The sequence below is a fragment of the Stegastes partitus genome, unplaced genomic scaffold, assembly GCF_000690725.1.
Source record: "Stegastes partitus isolate 25-593 unplaced genomic scaffold, Stegastes_partitus-1.0.2 Scaffold904, whole genome shotgun sequence".
Taxonomy (NCBI): Eukaryota; Metazoa; Chordata; class Actinopteri; family Pomacentridae; genus Stegastes; species Stegastes partitus.
Window position 1 is genome coordinate 27939 of NW_007578635.1, and position 27750 is coordinate 55688.

Below are 27750 nucleotides of genomic sequence, written 5' to 3' on the forward strand. Positions count from 1 at the left end.
CAAAGACTAATTAATATTTTAGTTTGTCATAAGTGTTTGTCCACTGTGATGAGGTCTGGAGACCATCTATCTAACATTGTGGCTCGTTTTGCATTTTTAAAAAGTGGACATTTTTCAGTAAAGAACTAAAAGAGAACATACTGAACATGACTGAAGTCACCACATTGAACTAAACTATTTTCTTGGAAAGTTTAAGGAGGCATTTCAAGAAACAGGCTGAGCCAAACTGGCAGCCAGGAAACAAAAATGCTCTGTCACTTCCATGTTGCACACAAAACGCAATCAAACAAACCAGATGGACCTGCTGAAATGTCACGACCTCGGTGGTCACTCTGACTGCAACAAACAAAGTGAGCAAACAGTCGTAGTCGTGGTGTCCTCTTGTGTGAACTTTGAAACTGGAGAGACACCCACAACATTGAAAAAATTAATAATGTGGGTATGGAAAGTCAAGAATTAAACGCAGACTTACAGTAAATGACATTCATATGTGATGGATGAGTGTCATGAGCCAAGATGAGTCACTGTTCTGTATGAAGCACATTAAAGCATCAGCAGCCAAAGTGTTTTCCAGTAGAAGAAAAAAGATTAAAGCTTAAACTTGAACCAACATGTGAAAGGCTGAGGCTCTACAAGTGTTGTGGATTTACCCAAGTCATTTAAATATTAAGGATCAAAACTCCAGAGAAAATACAGATAACACAACTTTACCTGACTACTATAATAATATAATATATTATTAAATGTGATACTTATCAGATATTTATTGGTCTAAATCGATAAAGCTTTTTATAAAAACCTTTATTCCTTTTGTCAATTGAAAAAAGTGAAAGAATTAAAAACTACAGAGTCGAAGATTCACAAAATCTGACGTCGAGTGAACTTCACACTCAGAAAATCTGCTGGAAATCTGAAATTTACATTTGTACACTGATTTGAATATAACATTTGCTCTATGTAGTTTTGTCGTTAATAAATTCTGACATATTTCTGTCGCCCAAAAGAGATTCAGACTATTGACTTTATTTCTCTAATATATTAGAGTGTAGATCCCACAGTATTATAAATGAAAGAGAATAATCAGATTAAATTAGATTTAAAGCCATGGCCCGAAGGGATCCCCTATTTTTCGGCTTTATTTTTACATTTGTTATTTTGTGTTTTATTCTATTTAATAAAGTTTTTTTTCTCCCTCTTTAATCAAAGACTGTAAATCATGTAACCCTTGAGTCAAATAAAACTTTATACTTATACCTCTTTTACGTGTAAAATAAATCTACACATCAGCAACTGTCCAGATCTATATCAGAATAAAAATGATCTCATTTGAACTAAGTGTTGTTATAGGAGGACAGAATTTGAGGCATAACTGTCACATCAACCAGTAGAACATCGTGAACATGGTGCTATTTGACTTCTGATAAGAAAAAGCTGAGGTGACCCTAACTTTCCGTGGCGTCCTGTCAAAACCAAACCCAAATTTGTTTGAGTATGACAGATTAGTTATTATTGCAGTGATCAGACATGCCAGGGTTCATGTCATACCTTCATGACATCCCCGTGGGTTTTTTTTTTTTTTCCAGCACCAGGTTTCCTTTTTAAACGGCCGATCGACACCACACAGCCTCACAACCTCATCAGCCATGAGAGTGGTTGTGCTTGCCCTGACTCTGGCCTTCGTGGGTGAGTATCAGGCTGTGTTTTGTGGTTTTTTATAGGTGGATGCTTTCACTTTTTTGCCTTTTTAGGTGGTCATTTCTTACTGTAGAACTCGTATACTAAAGAAAAATCTAAAAAAAAAAGAACAGTTGGACCATCTTGAACTGCTTCGAGTAGTAACACGTAACTGAATTAAGTTCTTGCAAATTAACATGTAATTTTAATGCCACTGATTTAAGTTCAATGCACTTAAATCGTTGCACAGCTTGCATTGCTGCAGTTTCATTTTTAAGGACAGCAGTTTCCAATTTCCAACTGAAGCATTTGCTTTGCGTGATTTTGCCATTGCACTTACTGCTCTGTCCTCTGAAGAAAACACTGAGCTGCAGGCGAAGATATTGAGGAAACACGAGCGCAAAAGGAGCAGTAAACCAATTATTTTTTGCACTTTGCATGAAAAAAAAGTCAGTTTAAAGGGATGAAGAGTAATTTGAAGTTGACAGAAACCACAAAACTAAAACCCAAACATAAATAAAGCTAATTCGCAACAATACATCATTTCAACTGAATGCTGTTTTCTGCACACGACCCGAATCCTCAGCTGAACAGGAACAACAGCTCATCATGCATGTTGTAGCGTAACCTTTAGGCCTGTTTACCTTTATGTGTGTGCTCTACTTGCATTCACTGTTTTATATTCAATACAATGTACAGCTGTTTGTTTGTTTTTGACATATTTGCTTAAATTTTGAACAACGTGCTCATTTTAAATACCCTGATGTGAGCAAAAAGAACTCTAAAATCACAATATTATTCAGACCTGATAGCAAATTACTTTCACTAAACAACGTGCTGTATATTTGTTGTAGGTTTGATTTTTTTTATTTGATAAATTCAACTATTTAACTGTTGTTTTAATGACCAGGGAGCTTGTTGCATTCATATAGTATATAATAGTAAATAATTAAATGTGATGTAATACTGAAACTGCTTTAACACAAAGGCTTTATGAAGGAACTTGGATTTGTCGTGCATCTTCTTCAATATAAGTGCTTTCAAGCTTTGTTTTCATTTTGCTGCATTCTCATTTTTGCATCGTTTTTCCCTCACAGTTCAGGTTTCACTCTGTTTCTGTGTTTGTCGCATTTCTAAATCTGGAGCATGTTCTTTTCTCCCTTATATGTGCTCCGTCTACGATGATATCTAAATATTGGTACAGTAGTTTGACCATTTACTTGCTGGATTATTAATTTCTGTTTCATTTATTTTCAGCTTGTCAATCTTCCCACCTTGGTAAGTTCGGTACTTTTCCCATGAGCAACGTTCACTGCAGCTAATGTTTAATCATTTTTGGTTCTTATATCACCATCCTCATCAAGTGAAACTGTGCTCACAGCTCCGGAATTCACTGTTGGTAAAACTTACGTCTACAAGTATGAGGCGGTGATCCTGGGCGGCCTGCCAGACGAAGGTTTGGCACGAGCCGGACTCAACTTCACCAGCAGAATCCTCATCCGTACTGAAGGCAACCGTTTTGTGCTGAAGGTAAAGAGCCGAATTCTATGTAAGCAACAGCCATTTCAGCCTTTGAAATGCAAATTGCTGGTGATTAAATGTTATTCTCTTGCTGCAGCTTGAGGATCCTGAGCTCTACGAGTACAATGGCGTTTGGCCTCAGGATAAGTTCATCAAGGCCACCAAGCTGACGACGTTGCTGGCAACTCAGCTCATGACTCCCGTCGAGTTTGAATATACCAACGGTGTTGTCGGAACAATGTTCGCCCCTCCGGGAGTCCCAGCAATGGCGCTGAACATCTACAGAGGAATCCTGAGTGCCCTTGAGCTCAACATCAAGAAGACACACAATGTCTACGAACTGCAGGAGGTTTGTCAAAGGTCCCACGGAACTGATTATAAATCCGAAGCAAAATCTCGGCACTAAACGTGTGTTCTGCTCACCAGGCCGGAACTCAGGGTATGTGCAAGACCCTCTATTCCATTATTGAAGACGACCAGGCTGACCACATCCGTCTGACCAAGACCAGGGACATGAACCAATGTCAGGACAGGGTCATCAAGGACATGGGGTTGGCATACACTGAGAAATGTGTCAAGTGCCAGGAGGTAAGTCTAAAATCCACTTTATCGCATCTGTGAAAGTGCAAAGCTCCATGAACAAGCAACCATGTGCTTTTGTCATCACAGGATGCCAAAAACCTGAGAGGAGCTACGACATACGATTACACCCTGAAGCGGCTTGCTAGCGGCGTCCTGATCGAGAAAGTGAGAGTCAACGAGCTCATCCAGTTCTCGCCTTTCAGTGACATGAAAGGAGCTGCTCAGATGGAAACCAAGTAGGTCAACAAATACTGAGGATTTAAAAATGTCAGTTTGGAGATTTTAAGAAACTGCAAATTCACCTTTCTCCCCCCCCCCCCAAATTGCTTTTAAGGCAATCCTTGATCTTTCACGAGATCCGAAATGCCCCAATTGTCCCAGTTGCCGGGCCTGGATATGTTCCCCATGGATCTCTCAAGTATGAGTTCCCCACTGAGCTCATTCAGGCACCCATTCAGATCATCAGGACCAACAATGCAAAGGCCCTGGTAATGTTTCAGACTATTTCAAAAGGTCATTAAAATAAAATATTTGATTCTCTACCATATTTACCTTCATCCCCTGTAATCCTGCATTCTCAGATTGAGGAGACTCTGAACCACCTGGTGACCCACAATGTGGCAACAGTCCACGAGGACGCCCCTCTGAAGTTCTTGGAATTAGTTCAGCTCCTCCGTGCAATCCAGTATGAAGACCTGGAAGTGCTCTGGCGCAAATACAATAAAATGCCTGCCCAAAGGTGACTTTTCGTGCAGGTACATTTGCATAACAGGTACAAATATGTGCACTTTCACTTACTGTCTTCGTGCCTATTCAGACAATGGTTTATGGATTCCATCACCGTCACCGCAACTCCTGCTGCTCTGAGGTTCCTCAGAGACAAACTCCTGACTGAGCAGCTGATGGTGCCTGAAGTAGTTCAGGCTCTGATGGGCTCTATTCACATGATGACAGCAAGCACAGAGTCCATTCAGCTGTTTCAGGTGGGTAAACCCCAGAGCAACTTACATTTTTTGTAACAAGAATGGAGGTGTGTAACATTTCTGAACTTTGCACTGTTCTAGACCCTGATCAGCAACCCCAAAATAAATGAGAAGCCACTTCAGCGTGACGTCATCTTGCTTGGCTATGGTTCCATGATCTACAGGCACTGTTCTGAGATGGCTGTTTGTCCTCTTGAACTCATAAATGTGAGGAAAAAACTTTTTCTTTTTCATGCTGCTGCAAAGTTGTGTGCACATTTCTGGGTAAGAAAAGGGGATCTGAATGTCTCATTTCCTCCAACAGCCCATCCAGGAGTATTTCAATGAGAGGTTGACGAAGGAAGAGGATGTGATCCTGTACCTGAAGACTTTGGGAAATGCCGGGCTTCCTGCTACCATCAAGAAAATCACCAAGTACCTGCCCATTCATGGCACTTCAGGTGCAACTCAGCCAATGAAAGTTCACACCGAAGCCCTCATGGCCCTGAGGAACATCGCAAAGAAGGAGCCCAAAATGGTGAATTCTAAACGCCAAAGAGTATTTCAGATTGCTTGTGTTTATAACTTCATACTGACTTTGCTTTCTCCTCTGAATTAGGTCCAGGACTTGGCTCTTCAGCTCTACATGGACAAGTCTCTTCACCCAGAGATCCGCATGCTTTCATGCATTGTGCTGTTTGAGACGAGACCTCCGCTGGTTTTGGTGATGACTGTTGCCAACAGTGTGAAGAGAGAGTTGAACCTGCAGGTAGCAAGCTTCACTTACTCTCACATGAAGTCTCTGACAAGGAGCACCAGCACCGTCGAAGCCTCAGTGTAAGAGCACTACTTTTCACCATCAGGGGTCGGCGCGTTAACTGATCCATGTTTGTTGAGCTCTCTGATGCTTTCGTTGCAGTGTTGCCAATTGCAATGTCGCCATCAAAATCTTGGCCCGCAGGCTGGAGAGATTGAGCTTGCACTACAGCAGAGCCGTCCACATGGACATCTACGACAGTAAAGCCTACGTCACATGTGGATTAAGTTACGTCAAGTTTCTTTTTTGAATCGACTAACTGCATTGAACTGTTTCTCAGGGGACTACATGCTCGGTGCTGCTGCCAGCGTTTTCTACATCAACGATGCCGCCACCATTCTTCCCAAAGCCATCATGGCTAAAACCAGAGCCTACATCGCTGGAGCTGTTGCTGATGTTCTGGAGGTAAATGGAAAAGAAAGTCTGTCCAGATATCCAAGAACTATTTTGAAAGTTGTTCTTTTAACAGCGCTCTCTTCCTCCTAGGTCGGAGTGAGAGCTGAGGGGCTGCAGGAGGCCCTCCTGAAAAACCCTTCGCTTCTCGACAACGCCGACAGGATCAACAAGATGAAGCGCATCATCAGCGATGTGAGCAGCACACAACACTGTCGAGCATGCAACACTATCCAGCGTCACATGAGGAAACGCTGCAGGCTAATGATCATTTTGGTTGTTTTTTTCTTTAACTCGTTCCACAGTTCTCCCACTGGAGGTCTCAGCCCAGCAGCAAGCCTCTGGGCTCCTTCTACATCAAGCTCTTCGGACAAGAAGTTGCTTTTGGCAGCATTGACAAAACCTTGATCAACAACGCCATCGAGGTACGAGTCAAACATGTCGGCTTCAAGACCAGTTTCATTGTGATTTTACGAGACACAATGCTCATAATATTGTTCTTGTGCAGTACGGACGTCAAGCTTATGATCAGGGACTTGGCAGAAAGGCTATCGACTTCCTGCAGTCTGGTATTTCCGTCCACGTTGCCAAGCCTATGCTGGCCACTGAGGTGCGTCGCATACTGCCGACTGTCGCCGGTGTTCCACTGGAGCTCAGTCTGTACACTGCTGCTGTGACCGCTGCAACGGTTAAAGGTGAGCAGAAACGAGAAAACAAACACAATTCAGCTCGTTACAGCTCCCATTTATCCCAGATGTTTTGTTTACTGTAACTTTATGAACAATTTTACATATTGTCCCTGCCTTTGTAAAATACACATATTAATAAAAGAGTTATACAAAATGGATTAATTTTGATGCTAAAAAAAAAAAACAGGCCAAAATTGTAAATAATGTCCACGTAAAAAATCGGCATTTTTACAAATTGTTATTTGTTCTTTCACGTTGTGGGTTCATATAATTGCACTGTTAAAAAATAAATAAATAATTTAAAAAACATTACTATTTTACAGAAATTTCCCATTATTTTAAAGGGGAAAAAAATGCATTAAATTATGAAAGATTTATCAATTATCATTTTACAATCTAATCTAATTTAATACATTTACAAGTTCACTGTAAAAAAACAAAAAACAAAACAGGCATAAACCTAGTAAAATGTCTGCATAATGTTGTTTCACTGCATTTAAATCTGCAAACAAATTTCAGATATTTGCTGTTATTTTCACAACTTTTTACAGCTTGCAAACATGACTTTATTCCACTTTAACATTTTTGTCACCCTTCCTTCCTGCCAGATTGTAACTTATTTTCACGCCGCAGTCTTAACTGTTAAACTTATAACATATTATAAAGCTTAATATTGCGGAAAAAACATTCGTGTTTTAAAGAAAAAAGAAAACCTTCTTTTTAATATGTTACATAATATCTATCATTAAACAGTGTAAGTTTTACACTGAGAGGTGACTGATGCATTTATTTATTTGCCCTCTTAGTTGAAACCAAAATTAAACCAGCTCTGCCAAGCGGCTTTGCTCTCACCGAACTTTGGAGCAGAGACGTTCAGCTCGACGCCGAGATCAGACCAAGGTAGGTACAAAGTCTGACACCCGACGACAGAAAGCACCAACTGTATAATATAATAAAGTCTACATAACAAATGTCTTTTTTTTCCTAGTGCTGTTGTGAACACATTTGCTGTGATGGGCATAAACACTGCTGAACTCCAGGCTGGTGTGATTACGAAAGCCAAACTCAACTTCACCACGCCGGTCAAAATCGCTGCAAGCATTAACATCCCAGAGGAGCACTTTAAGATCGAAGCTCTGCCTGTTTCAGTGCCTGAAACCGTTGCAGCTGTGGAGTAAGACTTACATTTTAACTCACTGTGTACCCTTGAAAATATAACACATCATGCCTTTAGAGCCAAGATGATCCTTGTTTCTCTTCAACAGAGTTAAGACTCTTGCTATGACAAGAAATAGTGAGGAAACTGCTGCAAGATTCACTCCTATCGTCCCTGTCAAACGCTTGCAATCCCGCTCAAAGGAGATTCTCACATCTAAAATTGCTTCTTCTGCTGCTGTTAGCGTGGTGAGTTTTACTCATTGTTTTACAGAAACAGCTGCAGTTGTATCTACAACTATAATATAATTCATTTAAACTTCTTCTCAAAGGCACAATCCGTGGAGATCCTTTCCCGGGAAGAGCAAGCGTCCAGGGAAAACCTTAAATCCAGAGTGTCTGAGTTTAAGAAGAAGTACTGCACTAAGTTGGTTGGTGTTGGACTGAAGGCCTGTTTCAAGGTTGCTAGTGAAAATGCCGGTTTCCTCAAGGACGTTGCCATGTACAAACTGGCTGGAAGCCACTCTGTCGCTCTTTCTTTAAAACCAAGTAAGCAATGAGTAAACAAAATGTTTCTGCATTTTGTAAAAGCACTGTGCACAAATCGGTGTTAATGGCATTCATTCATTGCATTTTCAGTTGAAGGTGAAGTCGTTGAGAGGCTGGAGATGGAGGTTGGAATTAGACAAAAGGCTGCAGAGAGGCTCATCAAAAAGATCGCCATGAGCCAAGAACAAGCCCGTCAGGGAGGACCAATCCTGATGAAGCTCAGGAAAATCCTGGCTCCTAATGTGGGGAATGGCACCTCGTCCTCCTCCTCTTCTTCTAGCTCCAGCAGCTCCATTGGAACCAGCTCCAAGTCCTCCTCTGGCTCTTCCAGCTCCTCATCTCGCACCAGCAGCAAGGTCAATGATGCAACTGTTCAACCCAGTAAACGCCGCCACAGTCGCAGCAGCAGCAGCGACAGGAGCAGGAGCAGCAGCAGCAGCGCCAGCAGCAGCAGCGCCAGCAGCAACAGCAGCAGCATCAGCAGCAGCCGCAGCTCCACCACCAGCAGCCGCAGCAGCAGCAGCAGCTCTGCGAGAACTATCCGCAGGTCTTCCCGTTCCAGCTCCGAATCAAGTGGAAGCTCAAGCTCTTCTAGCTCCAGTTCTCGCAAGTCAAAGGTAAGTTATTCTATAACTCTGCAGAAAACAATATTATCACATCAATATAGCCAGTGTGCAAGCTCAACAAGATATTTTTTCTCAACAGCAATTGAATAATTCCCAAAGGTTCCTGAAGACCCACAAGAAACAGGTATGTTGCTATTGGGCTTCAAACTATGACGATATATTGTACAGTTTGAACCGAAGCCGAGTCACACTTTTGCGCCGCTAACCTCCACCTGCTGCTGTCGTAGGGTCTCAACTCCCGGGCCACCTCATCAGCACGTAACAGAAGCACGAGTGCCTCCTCAAGCGTTGAGAAGGTCTACAAACAGGTAAAATTCAGTCGACAAGAACAAAATAAAGAATTTCTTCAAGTCTTCTTCTGGGTTTTAAGGGCATACTTGCATGAATTAACCACGTTTGTCCCCACAGAAAAGATTCCTGGGCAGCGAAGATGCTATCTTGGCTGTCGTCTTCCGTGCTGTGAAGGCTAACAACAGGATGCAGGGATACAAAGTTGCCACCTACCTGGACCGACCTACCGCCAGACTTCAGGTTATTCTGGCTCCCTTGGCTGTTGATAAAAGCTGGAGGATCTGCGCTGATGGTGTTGTGTCTAGCATGCACAAAGCCACGGTAAGTTTCTGTCTGTACTGCATCACAACAAAGACCTTAAAACCAGCTGCCTCATGATCATTTCTACTATTTCCTAACAGGCTCGAGTCACTTGGGGAACAGATTGCGGCCAATACGACACTACGGTGACCGCTGAAACTGGCAATGTTGGTGATAAGCCTGCAGCTCGCCTCAGACTGCGCTACAACAGAATACCTTCCGTCCTGAAACGCTACGCAAAGATGTACGAAACTTCATACACGCCGTCTTCAGCCTGCTCACATGCAATGCACATAAAACGTCTGACATTTGGAAAAATGTTTTCACAGGGCATCTAGGAGCATTCCTTCTCGCATGCTGGCCAACTTGTTTCAAGGAAGGGACAGAAACAGCACCAAGCAGCTCTCATTCACGGTGGTGGAAGTATCTGACAGGATCCTTGATTTCATCTGGAAAACAGAAAGAGTAGGAAGAGTTGCTCTCCTAAAACAGGAAGTCATATTTATTCTTTTTTTCTTCTTCTTCTTCTTATAACTGAGAATTCTTTCGTCTACAGGGCAATGTCTACAAGCAGACTGTGCCTCTTCCCATCAGGCTGCCACTTCAAGACATGAGAGGTTTAATCCCCTCCAGAGACTACAGCAAGAACGTGCAATACATGATTTCCAGAATTGCTCCAGGTAATGGCTGATGGAGTCTAATAAAGAAGCCCAATGGCACTGATGTTTTCCTGTGTGTCAGGGGTTTAAAGCAGTGTTTTTCCCTCTCAGCTGAATGCCGTTCCTCCAAAGACAAACTGAGAACGTTCAACAACAGGACATACTCCATCAAGACGCCCGAGTCCTGCTATCAGATTCTGGCAGCGGATTGCACGGAAGACCTGAAATTCATTGTTCTGCTGAGGAAGGACGAGCGCGAGCGCGACCTCATCAACATTAAGATCGCTGACATGTGAGTGTTCGTTCGCAACAAGAGAGAATCTCTGGTTCTTGTCCAAAATTTGACAAAACAACACAACATTCTCGTTTGTGCCCTTGCAGCGACATTGACCTCTACCCAAGGAGCAACGACGTGGCTCTGCAGGTCAACTCAAGGGAAACGCCCATTACCCAGTCATTCCAGGAACTCAGAGGTTTCTCTTCACCATCCTAGCAACAATGACATTTAACTTTATCCTTCGTTCCTCGGAGAAGATTTTATTAAAATTTTCCGAAACTGCTTTTAAGTGCTGACTTTTTTTGTTTTACAGAAGGCATCCAGGTCAGACGAAAGGATGAAGGCATCGTTGTGATTGCACCTCAATATGGTCTTGCTGAGTTCTACTATGACAAGAACTCATGGCAGGTAAGAAGTCACATTGATCACTTTGTAAAAGTGTGACCTCAGGGAGACACAAACAGATCAAGGGATCTGATAAATCTGACAGATATATTTGATGTTCTTAATGTCTCATCGGATTAGATTATGATCCCGGACTGGATGAAAGGAAAGACCTGTGGAATCTGTGGAGGGGCTCAAGGAGAGTTCAAACAGGACTACCGCCTGCCCTCCGGACGCCTGGGCAAGAACACCGAACTCCACGCTCTGTCCTGGGTTGTGCAGGGCCAAAGCTGCAAGAATCCCAATGGTGAGACCCAAAGATCGCAGTGCATGGAACAGAACAGTTCTCCCGAGTAGGTTATAAACTTGTTTGTTCTCTTTGCAGAGTGCCGTTTGAGTCACGAGTCTGTGCTGCTGGAGAAGCAGGTGAACGTACGTGGCCAGGAGTCCAGATGCTACTCTGTTGAGCCTGTGCTGCGCTGTCTGCCCGGCTGCGTCCCCGTGAAGACCACCCCAGTCAATGTTGGCTTCCACTGCCTGCCCGCTGGTGAGTCTGCAAAATAAGAATCACAGCCGGTTCCAGTAACAATGCAGAGGAACAGCACACAGTTCCTAATCCCTCTGCGTCTTTTTCACTTGTGCAGATTCCGACCGAACCGGGCTAAACATCTCCGAGAGGAGCGAAGACGTGAGGGACACCATTGACTTTCACATGGCCTGCAGCTGCACAGCGCAGTGTGTCTAAAAACGCTGTCTTTTGTCAGTCATTTACATCCTCTGTATGTTTTCCGTCTAATTTCAAATAAACTGCATCTCAAATGAAGTTCATGGACTTGATTGTTTATTTGCTTGAGTTGGCTGTTAGATTCGGAAGCTTGACTTTAAGTTTTAATACAAGTTACAGCAATTTTTTGGTGCCTATAATTTCACAAGCTCAAAATGTGTTGACTAAAAAGCAGTTTCATGGCTGAGTATGACCAGTTTAAGAAGGAGACTAAAGAGCTGGAGTTGATTCCAAGTGTTAAATTTGTATACATAGTCCAAAGACAACATTAGGCTGTAACAAAAAAAAAAAAAAACCAAACAGACCAATCAGAGAAACAGCAGAAACTTTAGGAGAGAAAACAAGGAAACAGGAGTCTACAATCAAGAGGCACCTTCATGAATGTAACCTTAAGATGCAAACACTCAAGAACAGAAACATGATATCAACCATCACTAGTAAAAATAATTTTTTAAAAAAGAAGACTGACAAGTTCTGAAACAAGATTCTTTAGACACATGAAACCAACTTTAACAGAATGAAGGGACGAGAAGCACTTTATCAGTCAAGCATGGTGGTGGCAGTATCATTGTTTAGGCCTGTATGGCTGAAAATGGAACTCAGCGTTTACTGATGATGTGACCGCTGGCAGAAGTAGTAGAATGAAACCTGCAGCATTTAGAGCTACATTTTCTGCTCAGATTCAGTCAAATGCTGCCAACCTGACAGGACAGCAGAGTACAGATGATGGACAATGACCCAAAAAGCACCGCAAAGGCAACCTAAAAGATTCTTAAGGCAACGAAACTGAAATGGCAGGGTCAGTAAACCAATGTCAACCCATTTTAGCTGCACTTTTCACTTAATAAAGATAAAACTGGAGACAGAACAGCAACTAAAGGCAACCAGTTAAAAGCTTCACAAAGCACCTCAGAGGAGGAAACTTTCATAGATTCCACAATGAAAAAAGATTTGCTTTAAAGCATTTAAAATAATCCTTATATTTATATACAAGCATGTTAGTTTGTCTAATTACTTTTGAGCTTGTGAAAATTGAGGAATATGTAAAGAAATGGCTGCAATATTTTTGTTTAGAAGCTAAAAGTTGCTTCATTTTAAATCCATTGTGGGGGCATGCAGAATTTTTTTTAAAATGAAAATGACATCATTGCCCAAAAACACACAGCAGGCCCTCCATGTGGATAATTTTGCTAGAATTTCATCATAGCGGTGAAATAACTATACCGTCCTCTAAAAGTCACTATTATGGTGTGCACAATAATTCAATAATACTTTAAAGAAGAGGCTTATAAGAAAACAAGAAGACAGAAGTCTGGGCACTAAAGAGAAATCAGTTTTCCCATCATATACCAAAAATGTAAAAAATTAAAAAACATGCAAGACTGTTTTCCTGCTTTTACAATGTACATTAACAATAAAAGGAAAAGTAACAAAATGGAAAACAGTTAGTTTTTTGGTTTTACGTGATCCTATTCTTGTTTTTGTTAAAATTTAAAACAGAAAAACAAGAAACTAGAATTCGAGCTCGTCAGTTACAACCTCAAGAAGAAAAGGCAGTATGATTCCACCAAGAACAGTAGAGGAACGGACAGAAAACTTATTTTCAAAGCTGTAGATGTTTGTTAAAACCAGGGTGGATATAAAAATTAACGACATTACAAAAGCAAAACCCCACTGTGACTGGGGGAGCACTAACAACCCACATAACGAGGGGGTGAGGAGCAACAAACCCCCAATTGAAACCAAAACTCAGGTGTTAATGGCTCCTTTAGGATATAAGTATCTGGAACTAGTCAGTCAGAACTGATGAAGCCTCTTGGATGAGAGGTGGAACGTCTTCAAGGAACTCAAGCTTAAGTCCAGTTGCTACGATTAAACTACGAGAACAACCATGACCTGGATGACTGAGAATCTTCAGAGACAGACGTTACAAAGCATCACTGTGTGTGAGTGGCAGCAGCGTTTGCATTTATTGAAAAACTTCTTCCATGAAAATCACAGCGTCAGTCTGTGCAGGGACTAAACAGGATTCAAATATTTCGTTGACAAAAAGAAATTCAAATGTCGTCCACGTCGGAATCAAACCCGTGACCAGTGTGTCGAACTTTGAACAAAACCACCTGAACATATCATCATTCCTTCACATATTGATCAGTCATTTTTTTTCCATATTGTAACACATTAATAAAGTACTTTATTACAAAACTACTTACCTTCCGTGTGTGATGGTTCTCTTGGAGGCTGTTACAGTATTAAACTGTATTTTTGTGCAGGTGGCATCCAGTTTATTCCTGCATTACTTAAGTTTAAACTCTCTGCTTCTTTCTACAGCATCCTACAACCTGGTTTGGTTGTGTTGCTTTAGTTTGTTATTTCCACAACCCCACAATTTAACTTGCCTCTAATCTGGCTTAATTTGACTTAGCATAACAGTCTTCATTTGTCGTCTCTGGTGCGTCTTCCATTTGTTCGTTCGGCATTTAAACCCAGAGCAAGAATCATATCCAAAAACCAAATTGGAACACTGAACAGGGATTTTATCACAGAACCCGATTGGACGTTTTTGTCAGTCACAGGCCCTTCACAGCTCAATACTGAGGGCCACAACAGGAAGAGCAGCTGAAAATCAGTCACAAGTTCCTCTAAAATATGTCAAATGAAAAGAAAATGCGCCCGCTTATGAACTTGTAATTGTCAACAATCAACATCCTACAACACATGATTTCACATTCCAGTGGTAACCAACAGCTAAACCCAAGATAAAAACATATAAAAAAATAAATGACGTAAACAATTTACATTCATGTTAGCGGTCTAATGGTAATATCTACGACACATCGTGTAGCTCGTGTTAGATTTTACAGCAGCATCACACAGCGTCGCTTACTAATCTAACATTTACTAGAAAGTTGTTTGTGATGTCTAAACATAACTTATTTATTCTATTCTACCCAGTTTCTTATTGCATTGAGAGAAGCAGCAGCATTAAATCTACATTCTAAAACTCCTTGACAGCTCCGTGACAAGTTTAACATGATTTTTTTTAAAAACAGCTGTTAACATTCAGGCAAATTTATCTGCAGCGTCGCCCGATAAGCAAAGCGACGCGTCATTACCTGCACACGTGATGTTTGTTGCTCACCTGCACCGACAGAAAGCACAACCCAAGACACAAGATACAAAGAAACCGCCAAAACACGACTTACAAAAACCACATAAATAAATAAATACCTTTACCACATACTCGAAAACAGCAAGTTAGTAAAAAACTAACTGTTTCTCTTGGCTCTCACTGGCAGCTATTTAATCCTTTCACAATCCATCTTCTAGGATTTGGCATTCACCATCAAGACGAACTTCGGAAACACCGCGAATCATCTATAGTTAGTGGACATCAACAATAATTCTGATTGAAAGTGTTTATGGCTTTATATGGAGCTGTTCTTTTCCTGAGCGAGCGAGCGGTCTTGGATGTCGTCCCACCGTTTGAGGCGGACCTTTGCGCAGAAGATGCTCGACTCCTCGGCGTGTTCCGTCTGTCTCTTTGGTTTCGCTGAGCTGGAAAACACATTGCGCAGGACGGTTAGGGATAAACTGCACGTGCATGATGTCGCTGCGGCGCAAATAAAAACCTGTACCTGTCTTCTGGGATGAGGCAGAGTGTGCGATACAGGTCAGCTGTGGAAGGCGACGTCAGCGGGACGCATCTGGGTGATTCCGCTTGGTGTTTGACGAGCTTCTCCGGAGCCACAGCGGCACTCGCCCCGGTTTCAGCTGCTAAGATGAAATGAAGACTTACAGATTGTTGGGCATTTGCACAAGAGTCAGAACTTATTGAGCTCCATCAATAAAAACAGACAAAAAGCCTGATGTACTGAATCTATACTGAAGCTGCTTTGCAACTTTAAAACCTGCTTTCAACTCACTTTCAAATATTTCTGAAAGATTGTAAAAAAAAATGCACCATATTTAACAAAGATGCTGGATATGCCCATTTTGTGTAGAATAAGAGTGATGCATTAGATGTCCCTTTTATAGGACATAGCCTGATGAAAACAACCTGGTTAGCAAAGAAAGCTGGTATTGTGACGACCATCGTCTCTGCTGGAGGTTTAAGAAAGCCTGGATATGTCAGACTTCCCTCACACTACTCCCTCTGTATCCAACATGGGCTCAAGCATCTTTATGTGTGTAATCATGGAGGAATCCACACTCACATATTAAAAAGGCACTTTTAGACTTGGACAGCGAAGGTTTCTTGGAGTCTGAAAACGGACTCAGGTTTAAAAACTGGTGTTTGAGCCACGTGGCGCGATCCTCCTCGAACGCCTTCCTCTGCGGGACGAAGCAAACACAGGTCAATTCAAAAATGGTTGAAATCGGTCCTCGAGTTACGCTTTAAATCCAGGTTTCCCTCTAAAGCACCTCGTGGCTCAGTCTGATCGCTGCCTCTGTGAAGTTCCTCCTCTCCCTCTCGAAGATCTTCCTCTGGCCCTCGAGGGTCTTCCACTCCTCCCCGAGTCGCTCCTTCTCCTGCAGCATGTAGCCGTCGCTCAGCAGGGACGCCGCCTCCTCGTCACACGGAGAGCTGAGCTGCTGCTACAAGAGGAGAGAAAACAGAAAAACATTACAACTGAACTCTCTTTGGTCAAACACAAACCAGGTTTTAAAACAGGTGCTTAATAACATATCGTCAACACTGATAAGAATTAAAGTGACTCCTTATAGTACCTAAAAATGCCAAATGAATATGAGGAATTTCAAGGGCTTGTAATTCCATTATTATACTTTAAAAAAATAAATGAAAATCTGCTGATTCTTTTTTTTTTTTTTTTAGATTTGTTTGATTTTATTCAGAATGACCCACATAATACTTTGTCTCAGCAGTGTAACTTTGACTTGTGGAAATGCCAGTTTGAATGAATGAATCTCAAACATCCTCAGGTATCTACCATCTCACCTGTAGGAGCTGCTGTTGCGCTTGAATAAAGTCTTTGCACTGCTGAATCTCCAGCTTCAGTCTGTCCATCTCCTCCTCGTGAGTCTCTCGTGGAACAGCGTCAGTGTTTGTAGTCTCACCTGTCTGAGCTAAAGATACTGAACACACACAGACCAGAACATCAAGTTTACGTGCATGCAAATGTGTTGAGTAAGAAGTAACGACAGTTTTTTTTAGTGTTTTAGGGCACCGAGTATGTAAAAGCGGTCCGCTATACACCATCAGCCACAATAACCACACTGTGTGGGTTGTGATGTGTGGAGGTCGGAGGCCTCGTCAACGCTCTGTGCTCCTGGTTAGGATAATCCTTTAAGATATTCACATTACTGCCCAGACTTAAGGTTTTCCGGCAGAACACTGCATAGCCACGAGATGATCAATGCTGGCTCCAATGCTGTGGCTGGTTGGTGTGTGATTTAATCAATAAATCAATCAGACTTGATTTGTATAGCACTCATCATACAAATAAAACGCAACACAAAGTGCTTTACAGATAACAGAAATAAAAATGCAATAAAACAGTACAAACAAGCCCCAAAGTCATGTTAGAAATACAGAACTCAGGGACTGAGGAACTGAGGAAACCTTATCATATATCACACATGCAATGAGGAAACACCAGAAGAGGTAAAATTAACTTAAATAAGATAAAAATAAGACGGACAAATAAATAAAAATGAAACATCTATTAATAAAATAGAGATAGAGGTAGAAATAGAAGTGAAAAATGATAAAAACAGAGTAAGAAATGATAAAAAAACGAAGCAAGAAAATAGACTAAAATATGCAAATAAGTGAAAAAATAGAGAAATCAATAAATAAAGTGAATTCTAAGAAAGAAATCAGTCAAAAGCCCCACGAAAAAGGTAGGTGTTGAGTTTGCCTTTAAAAATATCAGCACTAAACACAAAAATCCTTGTATTAGCTCTTTCTTCCATACAAGTCTTGATATTTCTTGAGTTTTGCCATCAACAACTGACCAACTAACAGCTTAATTCTGTATCAGCATTTAAAGGTCCCACACTGTGCCGCTTTTTGAACAAATTAATGAGTTTCTTTAATTTTTTTTTAAGTCAAAATACCATAAAAATGATTCATTTCAACATGACTGTACAAGTCCTGGTATTAGAGCTGCTTTAAATAAGGAAGCTGTGCTCTCAGCTTTTATTTACACCGACCACAAAACACAATAAAAATGGATTTTCACCTGTAATTCATCACCTGTGATCAGACCAGACGCTTTGGTTGCTCTGACAGTTTCTCAGTTCTTTCTTTTATGACTTTATTTAATTGTAGAAGGATTTAAAGCACCAGTTTTGTATTTTTACAAAGTTCCTTTACGTGTCAGAGTCAAACGGTGACAGTGTGGCGTGTCAGGTCCTACCTTGGCTGTCCAGCCTCTCGACGTGACTCTTGAGCCTCCTCCACTGCAGACGAATACTGTTGGTCAGTTTCTCTCGGGCATGAACGCAATACAGCTCCACACTTTCCTTACTGGAGTCAAACACCTCGTCTTCCTCCTCCTCTGAAGCAGCCTGGAATGAGGATGAAAATAATTTTAAGAGTGTTGCTAGCACATCGGGCAAACATGCTTAAAAACGACTAAATAACAGGCAGAAGATACGATTAGCACTAACTAGCCACTTTAAAATAATTTCTAGGTATGTTTTCATTTAATTCAGATGCTAAAATAATTGCTCAATGTTAAAAAAAACAAAAAACAGGAAGAAGGAAATTCATCTGTTCGACCTGCGTGCCACCGTGTTCGTGTTTGTCGCCTTTCGCTGCTGGTTTTCTTGCACTCAGGATGGACACCATGTCTTTTTTCATCTGCTGCAACACTTTCCTCAACTCTGCATTTTCCATCAGGAGCTCCCTCTGCCGGCTGTCATAGTCGCTCAGCAGAGTCTTGTACATTTCCCCCTCGTGCCTTTGGACAAGAAACGCGACCGTCTGTTTTTATTCACGAGTCACAGTTACTTACACTGAAAAAAAATCTGAACAAGCTGATATGAGCCTTGAAAGTTTACCCAGAATGCACTTTTTAAAGTTTTCTCTAGTGAATGATCAGACACCAGAAACACATCGAGGACACCAGTGATTGTTTCTATGACTCTATAGAGATTAAACCGCTGCAGTCTGACTGTTCACACTATGAGACATCCCATAATACTGATGCTCACAGTTGGCTGCAGAAAAAAATGAACAAAAACCAGAGCTAAACTTTAGATTGTGACGCCTGGATGGATGTAAACTTAAATTGGTTGCAGTTTTTAACAGAACTTAAATGTGTCATGTGTCTATCTGCTGTACGGATGAAGTTATGAGGCTCAGAAATGATGAAAAAGTAACATTAATTAAAAAGTGCATAATTTCAATCCAACCCTATTTACGTCAAGGGCCTGTAACTCTGAAAATATCCATAGTATGAAGGTAAAACTGTGCATGGCTTCAATACATATACTAAAGTTAGTGTAGACAAAACATCAGCTGATTCTGAGAGGGTCTGGTGGGAGTGTTTTCCTAATGTAGTTGATGTTTTATGAATTGGCTCATTCCTATTTCTGTAGAAAAGCTCACAGGATGACCCAACAGCAGCAGCTGTGGCTGATGTTCATCCTGCTGAATAGGAATTGTGCGCTACCAGAACTGACAGAGGAGCTGATCATGTGTTACTCGTTTGAGAGTCCAGAGACGGTGACTAAAACACTTTCTCCAATCATGCCGTTTCCTGCTGGTTTCAAAAAAGGTTTCTTCTAAAACGAAGGTTATGGATGAAAAAGTGAACTTACTTTGCTTCTGTCTTTTCAGTTTTCCAAAGGCTTCTCTTCCCATCAGCCCTCCCAATGTTGTTTAACACATCAATGGCTGAAAAGCAGGAAGAGTAAATATAGAAATTAAGAAATAAAAATCTCAAAAAGTGAATCCTCCCTTCATATAGAACAGGCACTAGGAGAGATTTTTCATTTTACCTTGCTTCTTCTCCTTTTTGTCAACCAGAAGTTGATTCAGTCGCTCCTTTAGTTTGTTAAACTCTCGTTCTTTCCTTTTCATCTCATGATTGTACTGACTGGCTCGACTTGCAATGATGTTCTGAAGTTTTTGCACCTGCGAAATAAAAACAAAACCTTATATACCAGAGGCAAACCCCAAACACCTGGCCACGGATGTGTTCTTTAAAATAAAGTACCTCTTCTTTTTCATTTTTCAGGCAGTTCTGCAAACTCTTCACTTTCAGCTGTAGCTGTCGTTCTCGCTCAAGAAGTCCTGTGTTTTCTCTTTTAGAAATTTCAAGCTGCTCCTACAAAAAAAAAAACAAAAAAACATGGACACAGTGATCAAGATCATATTGGAGGTTTTAGCAGCAAAGCCTTTTTGCCAAACTAAACCTAATCAAATGCAATGTTAAAATGCAGAAACGACAGAAGGGAGCAGAAGTTTTAAATGTTGCACATTAGTTATAATTTTTTATAATATTCGGTATTAATTATGCATGGAAAGTTGTAGTACTGAAGATAACGTTATCTGTTTTTTCAAATTTCTTTATAAAGCACATTTAAAAACACAAAAGTTGAACAAAAGTGCTGTACAATTCAGCAATTCACAGTAAATCAGTGACTGAAAGACTAATCTAACTAAAAATACAATAAAATAAATAAAAATAAAACATAAAGCACAATAAGGGATGATGTAAGGGTGTCTAGCTCGAACGCCAGAGGGAAGAAGTTCAGCAGCGACTGAATACACTGAACACAGCATTACTGACAGACGAACCCTGAGGGGAGTTCTGTACCTTTAGACGTGTGCTGGTGAGCTGCAGGTAGTCCACGTTGCTGTTAGACTTCAGCTGCTCCACTTCCATGTTTTCCAGGGTTCGGAGGCCCCTGCGGTGCAACTGAATCAGGTCATACATGCAATTCAGCACGGCCACAATATTCAGCTCTGAGCTGCCGTCCTGCTCCGTCCAGACCGGTGGAAGTCCAAAAGATGACACCTCCTGTAAAAGGAGAGCAAAGTAAGAAAAGGATGTGGGAGAAACCACTGCAATGTTCTTCTGTGCACACAGTCTGTATTCCAGAAAAGTGCCTTAGGCTTCTTTCAACAGAAAAAACATACATTTCAGCCACATCAGGGGGACCACAGTTCTGCATACTGTACATCAGACCACTGGACACATGCATTTAATACTGAGACACATGCAAGGTACCGACCTGATTGATGTGCGATAGACATTCCTGCACGTTGTGCTCCGCGCAGAACGTACTGAGCGCGTAGGAGTTTCTGTGCAGAGGCAGCGATGACTGGCTGAACTGCCTCAAGGGGGATGTTCTACATTCAACAGAGCTGCTGCGAATGTCCTTGACTGGTGGGAAAAAAAATACCTATCAAATATATACAGTAGATGGCCCTATGCTAATTTAACATTTGACTTTTCATTTTAAGTTAAATGTTAAAGGAATTCAGGTTAACTCTTGGCACAGAAACTAAGAATAGCTTGAACCTGTCATCTGTGTCAGTTCAACCTGCGTCTTACCAGCAGCGTTTGATAAAGAGGTCAAAATCAAAAGCTGTTCAACATAGTGCACAGTCTCACTCATATCAATAAGATAAGTTCAGGTGTACACTCACCCACGGACGACTCCGGCATTGTTGCGGTGCAGCCTTCAGGCTACGAGTCTGGATCTTCTACTGTATGTGCAGAATTCACAAAGTTCGCCACGAGAGCCACCTACGCAGTCTGTTCCTGAAATAGACGCTCAGATTAGCAGCGGCCGGCCGTTCAGCACCGTTTGGATTACGAGGCATCGGGAGCACACATGCAGCGGTGACGGATGGAAACATGCAGCAACCTAAATATCAGAATATCAGCATGACGCACTCCCAGAGGGGTAATTCATTCATTTATCACAAACAGAAAGCTAAATGTGTACCCCCAGGCAACCTTTAGATTAATTACAATCAGAATCCACTTTAATTATCAGAGGCAAGGAATTTTACTGACTGTTTTTTGCTCTCAAAATATTTACAGAAAACATACATGCATTTAAATAAAGGCGGCAGGTTAAAGGTCGGAAAATTTGTGTTTACAACAATGTAAAGCTATATATGTATGTTTAAAGTGAACCAAAACCTAAGTGCAACTTGTACAGATTTGGATTATGCAAGAATAAATGCAGTTTACGCCAATAAATGCAGGATTACTGACACTTTACATACATGAAATAGTTGTTCCTGTTACTCTCCTACATTAACGGTGCATATTTTTCTGGAGTCTTTTACAGAACTTGTGATTCTTATGCTGCTGTTGTTATATCCATTGTTTCCGCTCCAGCCTGAGCATTTAACAGGTTACAGGTTGGGATCAGGCTGCACATCTCATCTCCATGTGCTTATCAGCTGATCAGACTAATCCCAGACAGACAACATGCTGATTTGTCTGCAGAGAGACACAAACACGGACATAAACAGCGTTCCTCCTGAGCACAATCTGCGTTTTAACAGCACATTTATTTTTAGGAACATCGTTTTATAAACTGTTATTTTTGTCATATGGTTTTAGTTGTGTAAAGGGTGTGACTGGCTAATTCGAGGAACCCACCATTTGGTTTCAGTGATACTTAATCGGTCTGGTGAGACAGATGGCAGACCTACAGCCACAAAGCCTGACGAGCCTGAGCGCGGCTTAGAGCAGCGGCTCAACAAGTGCTAACTTTTAACTCGCCAGCTCATCATTTACAAACTGAAATTCAAAGTGAGATGACAGAAGAACGGATTATCAGTTTCACGGACGCTCAGCTGCACACGTGGAAGAATATTTGCTGTTTATTTGAATGGAGACTTTAGACCACGTTCTGAACCGTGAGGGATCACGGGAGATAACTTAGAGTGAACTACCTACAGACAGTTGATGTTTATCAGCTACGTGCTGGGAGCTCGCTAAATCTCTAATCTCTAATGCAACAGCTCTGCAAAAAGTCCTTCATGAAGGTTAAACGGTTCAGGTTGACTCTCATCCAAACAGTAAATCAACAGAAACTGGACATAAAAATCTCATGAAAGCCGCATTTATCACACTGCTGCAGTCAGTTTGGCGACACACTGAAAACTGAACCCAGAAAAATCACCAAGAATTACTGAATTTCAAAGAGTTTCAGGTTTTTCTTAATAACAGTTTAGCTTTATGTAATAAAACTTCAGGGTCAGTCTGTTGCTTCATCGTCTCAGATGCTGTTCAGTTTGCTTCTTAGTTAATTGGGACCCAAAACTAAGTTCTGCAAAACATCTTGGCAGGAGTTGAAGAACTTTACATAGAACAGAATATATCTGTAGTGTGCACTCTTAGTGCAAAATAAATAAAAGCAAAATGCACAGTTAGGCGGTAGATACTCAGGTCCTCCTATGTATGTACATGAAGACCTGTATATGTGCGTTTTCAGAGCTGGGGTTTGTTTTTGTATTTTTACCCTCAAAAAGCCACATGCCATAGTTTCCAGCAGATCCACATGATTGAATGCCTCCATCAGAGGACACATTTTTAATCATTTGCCTTCAAAAACAGGGGAAAAATGCTAAATATTCAAACAAGGCTGGTGTTGTGGCTCCAGAAAGTTCCTGTAAGTATTTATATTTTCATGGATGAGTCCATATTCACGACTTAAAATACAGACTTTGCTTGACGTTTAACATGCTTTTGAGCCTTCTAACAGAAGAATTCAATGTGTGGCAAGAATGACAAGACATGTTCCAGTTTGTTTCTGTTACACACACACACACACACACACACACACACACACACACACACACACACACACACATTCATTACAGGAACTGTCTGGAGCCTGAAAACCATCGTTATTTGAAGATGTTGCACTTATTTCCATTTTCAAGGGCTAATAATGAAAAAGTAAAACCTCTGCTGGAGCCATTCAATCATCTGGATCTACTACAAACTATTCAATCTGCATCCTCACCAACTTTCACTGCTATGGGAGTTTTATTTCTGGAGATATTGAACCCTAAATATGGATTCCCAGCTACAGCTTTGATTTTTATCACTGAAGACAGAGAATTTCCCAGGTGTGGAAACGCATCAAATTCTCAAAATTCAGCTAGAATGTTTTGCTGAACTTTAGTTTTTGGCCCCAGGTAATATATTAATGAAGATTTAACAGGATGTGAGCCAGTGCAGCAGCATGCTGACTGAGTTCTGTGTCTTCTTACTGAGATCCAGAACAGGTTGTAAAGACTCAACTTCAGCTACTTCTTCCAGCTTTCTGACACACAAACCAAACCAACGTTAGCTTAGCCTTTTTTTTTAGCTAGCGTTTATCCAGACAGCTCCAGTGACATTAGAACACAACTTGTGCTGCTGAGTAAACAGACGTTGTGTTTTTTAAACTACCGTTTCCCACCGACAGCTCCTTAAGTCTCCTTAACGTCTCCGGTGCTGCCACCTCCAGACAATCTGAAAAATGGCTGCCGTTACCGGAACAACCGCGGCGAGCAGCGGCGACAACGGACGGTTAAAGTGGGACGAAACGAACAACAGAATGTGTTTACTCACTTGACGCCGCGGGTTTCAACGTTTTTCCGGGACGTTTCTGCGAGCAGCTCCTTGGGCCATGTCGGTCCGGCTGACAGCAGCGCACTCCTCCGCACGCAAACCAAACACGGCGCTCATTGGCCCAACCGTTGTCTAGCAACCAAGCACGGCACGATGTGATTGGCAGGTGCCCGCGGAAGCACCTCAAGTGTCTTTAATGCCAATTAATTTTTAAAACGCGTTTTAATTATGTCGTCTTTGTCGTTTAACGCCCGCTAATAAAGAGCAGCAGACCGCAAGAGGACTTATTTCTATAGCACCTTGTCACACACAGAGGGTTGTTTTTCATGTTTGTTTATTTGTTTTTAGGTTTTTATTGTTAGAATTTGACACTTTATGGTGCTTTTTGTATCTTAGTATATTTTTCAGTCCAGTTTTAAATTGTATGTTTTACTTTTGTGGTGGTGGTCACTTTACTCTCTCTGCTTGCTACTGTAACAACAGAATTTCCACTTGGAGATCAATAAAGTATTTTCTATTCTATTCTATTTAAACAGATTAAAAATTTCAAAAATCATGTAAAGCACAAAATACAAAACATGGCAGAGTAAAATCAAATCAAATCAAATCAAATGAATAGCATATATATTATTAATCGTCTATTATAGTCCAGTCGAGTTAAATACATTGCAGACAAATCCAATAAACTAATTCACACCGGCTGACTAAAACAGCATAAAAAGACAAAATGATGACACAAATAAAAAGTGCAAACATTTTTTTTAAAAAATGCAATAAAATGAAAAAAAAAAAAAAGAGGAGACTTGCATAAAATTGCATAATTAAAGCACAAGCAGTTTTTAAAAAAGACTTCATATAAAAAATAATAATAAAAGAACTGTGGAAAAAAGAGCTGTCTTTACTGCTAATCACCATCCGACTGTATATTTTTGCACATCTCGATCCTGTGTACCATAAACATTGCACATTTATTCGGTATCGTCTACCTCAGTACATATGAGTAGATCTTAACTTTTTGCACCATAAACATTGCACATACTTTATGTACGCTGCTTTTTTCTGCATATTCTTTTTGCACTTTTGTATATATTTAATATTTGTCTTCTTCAGTTTGTCTGAGTGATGCGAACGTGTCTGAATGAGTGTATTCTGTAAATAAATTAATCAGAGACACAGCAAACTAAGAATTTAATTAAACAGATAACCTTGTATTGCTGCAAATGAAAATAAAACCTCTAAATCCAATAAGTACAGCCATTAAAGTAAAATTTATATTAATCTTAATGCCAGAAGTCAGACAATTCTCTTTAATATACAGAAAGTAATATATTTTTTGCACTTTGATTAGTATCAAAAAGCCCAGGCAGAAACCAGGATGTACTGCAACCAGCCAAAGTCACAAAGTCTGCACCGAAAAGCACCGTAGTGTCATAAATGCACCCTGACAATGTGAAGTCAAGTCAAATTTATTCATGAAGCACATTTAAAAACAGTAAAACCTGATCCAAAGTGCTGTACAATCAAAAACAGAGACCCATAAGACACAGTAGAACACAACGAGCACAAGACTAATCTAAATAAAAACACAATAAAATATACAGGATGGACATACTGCAGCTATAAATGAACTTTAATGCATATAAGAACAATACAATTAAAATTCTCATTGCACTGCACAGACATATTATACACAACGTCAACAGACAAGCGTCTTCTTAATTTTATAAAAGTTGTTTATCGAGTCTCCTCTGCATCGACAAGGAATTCAAACAATTTGAGAGTCTGGTTCCACATTTCTTCATTTTAACTTTTTCAGAGCAGATACTTTGATTTGTCAGAGCAGAAAAAGCAAACGTGGAAATAACAATATTAACCTTTTTTATTAACTCTCCTGGGAGCAAACAGGAGCAATACTGGAGAATTACAGGACAATTAAATGGAAATTATTTAGCTTATTAATCACACTTGTGCTTTTCTGGCCATGACGTGTATCATCGGGTGTTTTGTGAATGTAAAAGAAGCAATCAGATTATAAAAGCTGCAAGTTTGTCCACAAAAATGCAATTTATCTTTATTTTGTAAGAACGATTATCTTCATTTAAAGGCAGTGAACATCTGGATTTAAACAAAAAAATTAAAAAATAGAAAATTGCAAAAATACAAACAAAGCTACATATGAGAGAAAACTCCTCAGACATTGTGCATTTCTGTTTTGTTTCTACAAACAATTAGCCTTTAGATTTTGCTTCTAGTCACAGCAAAGGAACAAGTAAAAGGAAGCTTCACTGGTAACGTTTTGAATTCACAATCAAGTCGAACATTTAAATCTGAGACTAACTATTTGTTCATGCTATCACTGTATCTGCACGTTTATCCCCAAAACAGCTGACACTGGCACGACACGGATCCTGACACTGATCTTCACATTTTTATTACGGTTCTAGTCGCTGACTGGTACCGGAACTGTTCTGGATGCGGACGTTCTGCGCAGCGGGTCTGTGTGGTCGTCTTTTTTGGCCTCGAGCCACCACGTCGTCATGTCGCCTTTGCCCTGTTGGTTTAAGAAAAATGAAAGGTGGGGTGAGCAGGAGAGGAGAAGAGAGTCGTATTGCGAAGCATGTGTCCCTTTGAATTTTAAATAAAGCCATTAGGGTTTGATGGGGGCAGAGAGCAGCAGCTGAGGCCACCTCTGAGCCTCACATCACCAGAGTCAGCACTGCAGGCCGTCCCCAGGGGCTGGACGAGGACCCCTCCCCTCTAATCACACTGGCACCACCCAAAGAGAGGTTTTAGGTTTCTGTGTGAACCATTGGAGCTGGAAAACAGAGAGATTCAACCGGTTTCTTCCCCCTCAAAAGGAGGTGTTATATTTCCCTTGATCTTTTCAAATCTCACTTCTTGAGCCTCTTTTTCCAGTCAGGTGTGGTTCTCTGGCTTGTACGTCATCATCTATGTAGCAATACGTGCAGAAAATCAAACCCCTAATTGGGTTGAATTTGAGAGTGGAGTGAGTGAAAAGCTCCTTTTTTTACTGAGATGCTGCTTCCAACACAATAAAACGTCTGATTGCTACGGAAACCACGGTGACCGCGGTGAGGAATGTGCTCAAGTTGGGCCCCTCCGCACTCTTCTGTGACTTTCTCCATGCAAATTAGAATAGAATAGAAAGTAAATCAATGCAACAACACTACATAAAATAATAAAACGCCACAGCAAAGAAAGGGAAAGATGAGTAAAAATAAAAGAAACTAGAGGGTAAAGCTATAAAGACGAGGCTAAAAATTATAATAATAATAGTAAATGAGTGACATATAAACATAACTAAATAAATGAAGGGTAAAAGAGGATTAAATGACCAATGAAACAATAAATTAACTGATTTTTTTATACTATTACAAAATAAAAACAGACAAAGAATAGATAAAATGAAAAAATAGAAATAGAAATAGATGGGGTAAACTATGAATTTCCAGGTAGTAAAATGCTATTTTGGTGGAAATTACCTTTAAACCAAAACTAAAAAA

At 40.7% G+C, this 27750-nt stretch overlaps 3 protein-coding genes across 3 annotated transcripts in view; 1 reads left to right on the forward strand and 2 right to left on the reverse strand.

Annotated features, from left to right (window-relative positions):
• Positions 1–11702, forward strand: part of vtg2 (vitellogenin 2) — a 22747-nt gene extending 11045 nt beyond the window's left edge. Inside the window, exons 26-59 of the mRNA XM_008293712.1 lie at positions 1584–1683; positions 2932–2952; positions 3056–3204; positions 3293–3544; positions 3622–3783; positions 3865–4013; positions 4112–4265; positions 4359–4516; positions 4595–4760; positions 4842–4967; positions 5065–5277; positions 5359–5576; positions 5659–5756; positions 5837–5961; positions 6043–6144; positions 6255–6374; positions 6458–6644; positions 7445–7538; positions 7627–7812; positions 7904–8042; positions 8126–8342; positions 8433–8959; positions 9048–9092; positions 9196–9276; positions 9377–9580; positions 9661–9803; positions 9889–10024; positions 10116–10239; positions 10330–10510; positions 10600–10691; positions 10809–10903; positions 11021–11186; positions 11265–11426; positions 11524–11702. Of these exons, the coding sequence (XP_008291934.1) occupies positions 1584–1683; positions 2932–2952; positions 3056–3204; positions 3293–3544; positions 3622–3783; positions 3865–4013; positions 4112–4265; positions 4359–4516; positions 4595–4760; positions 4842–4967; positions 5065–5277; positions 5359–5576; positions 5659–5756; positions 5837–5961; positions 6043–6144; positions 6255–6374; positions 6458–6644; positions 7445–7538; positions 7627–7812; positions 7904–8042; positions 8126–8342; positions 8433–8959; positions 9048–9092; positions 9196–9276; positions 9377–9580; positions 9661–9803; positions 9889–10024; positions 10116–10239; positions 10330–10510; positions 10600–10691; positions 10809–10903; positions 11021–11186; positions 11265–11426; positions 11524–11624 (5193 nt within the window). The 3' untranslated portion in view covers positions 11625–11702. The remainder of the gene's footprint in view (positions 1–1583; positions 1684–2931; positions 2953–3055; positions 3205–3292; positions 3545–3621; positions 3784–3864; positions 4014–4111; positions 4266–4358; positions 4517–4594; positions 4761–4841; positions 4968–5064; positions 5278–5358; positions 5577–5658; positions 5757–5836; positions 5962–6042; positions 6145–6254; positions 6375–6457; positions 6645–7444; positions 7539–7626; positions 7813–7903; positions 8043–8125; positions 8343–8432; positions 8960–9047; positions 9093–9195; positions 9277–9376; positions 9581–9660; positions 9804–9888; positions 10025–10115; positions 10240–10329; positions 10511–10599; positions 10692–10808; positions 10904–11020; positions 11187–11264; positions 11427–11523) is intronic.
• Positions 11703–13608: 1906 nt separating this feature from the next.
• LOC103366067 (afadin- and alpha-actinin-binding protein) lies at positions 13609–24304 on the reverse strand. Its single transcript, XM_008293691.1, has 14 exons — positions 24227–24304; positions 21292–21406; positions 20874–21025; positions 20456–20659; positions 19853–19963; positions 19635–19770; positions 19455–19530; positions 18412–18592; positions 18047–18197; positions 16624–16760; positions 16089–16262; positions 15881–15998; positions 15302–15437; positions 13609–15221 (listed from the first exon to the last, which is right to left on the reverse strand). Exons 2-14 carry the CDS (start codon positions 21308–21310, stop codon positions 15092–15094), a joined length of 1725 nt encoding a protein of 574 aa, XP_008291913.1. The 5' UTR covers positions 21311–21406; positions 24227–24304; the 3' UTR covers positions 13609–15091.
• A 2362-nt stretch (positions 24305–26666) lies between these two features.
• The window catches only part of LOC103366084 (atrial natriuretic peptide receptor 2-like), an 18814-nt gene continuing 17730 nt past the window's right edge, over positions 26667–27750 (reverse strand). The window contains exon 22 of the mRNA XM_008293713.1: positions 26667–26777. Coding sequence (XP_008291935.1) covers positions 26667–26777 — 111 coding nt within the window. The remainder of the gene's footprint in view (positions 26778–27750) is intronic.

Coding starts and splice junctions, on each gene's coding strand:
- LOC103366067 (XM_008293691.1), bottom strand. Junction 15,999..16,088: donor CGATCAGACTGAGCCACGAG/GTGCTTTAGAGG, acceptor TTCGTCCCGCAG/AGGAAGGCGTTCGAGGAGGA. Junction 15,438..15,880: donor TAAAAGTGCCTTTTTAATAT/GTGAGTGTGGAT, acceptor TCATCTTAGCAG/CTGAAACCGGGGCGAGTGCC.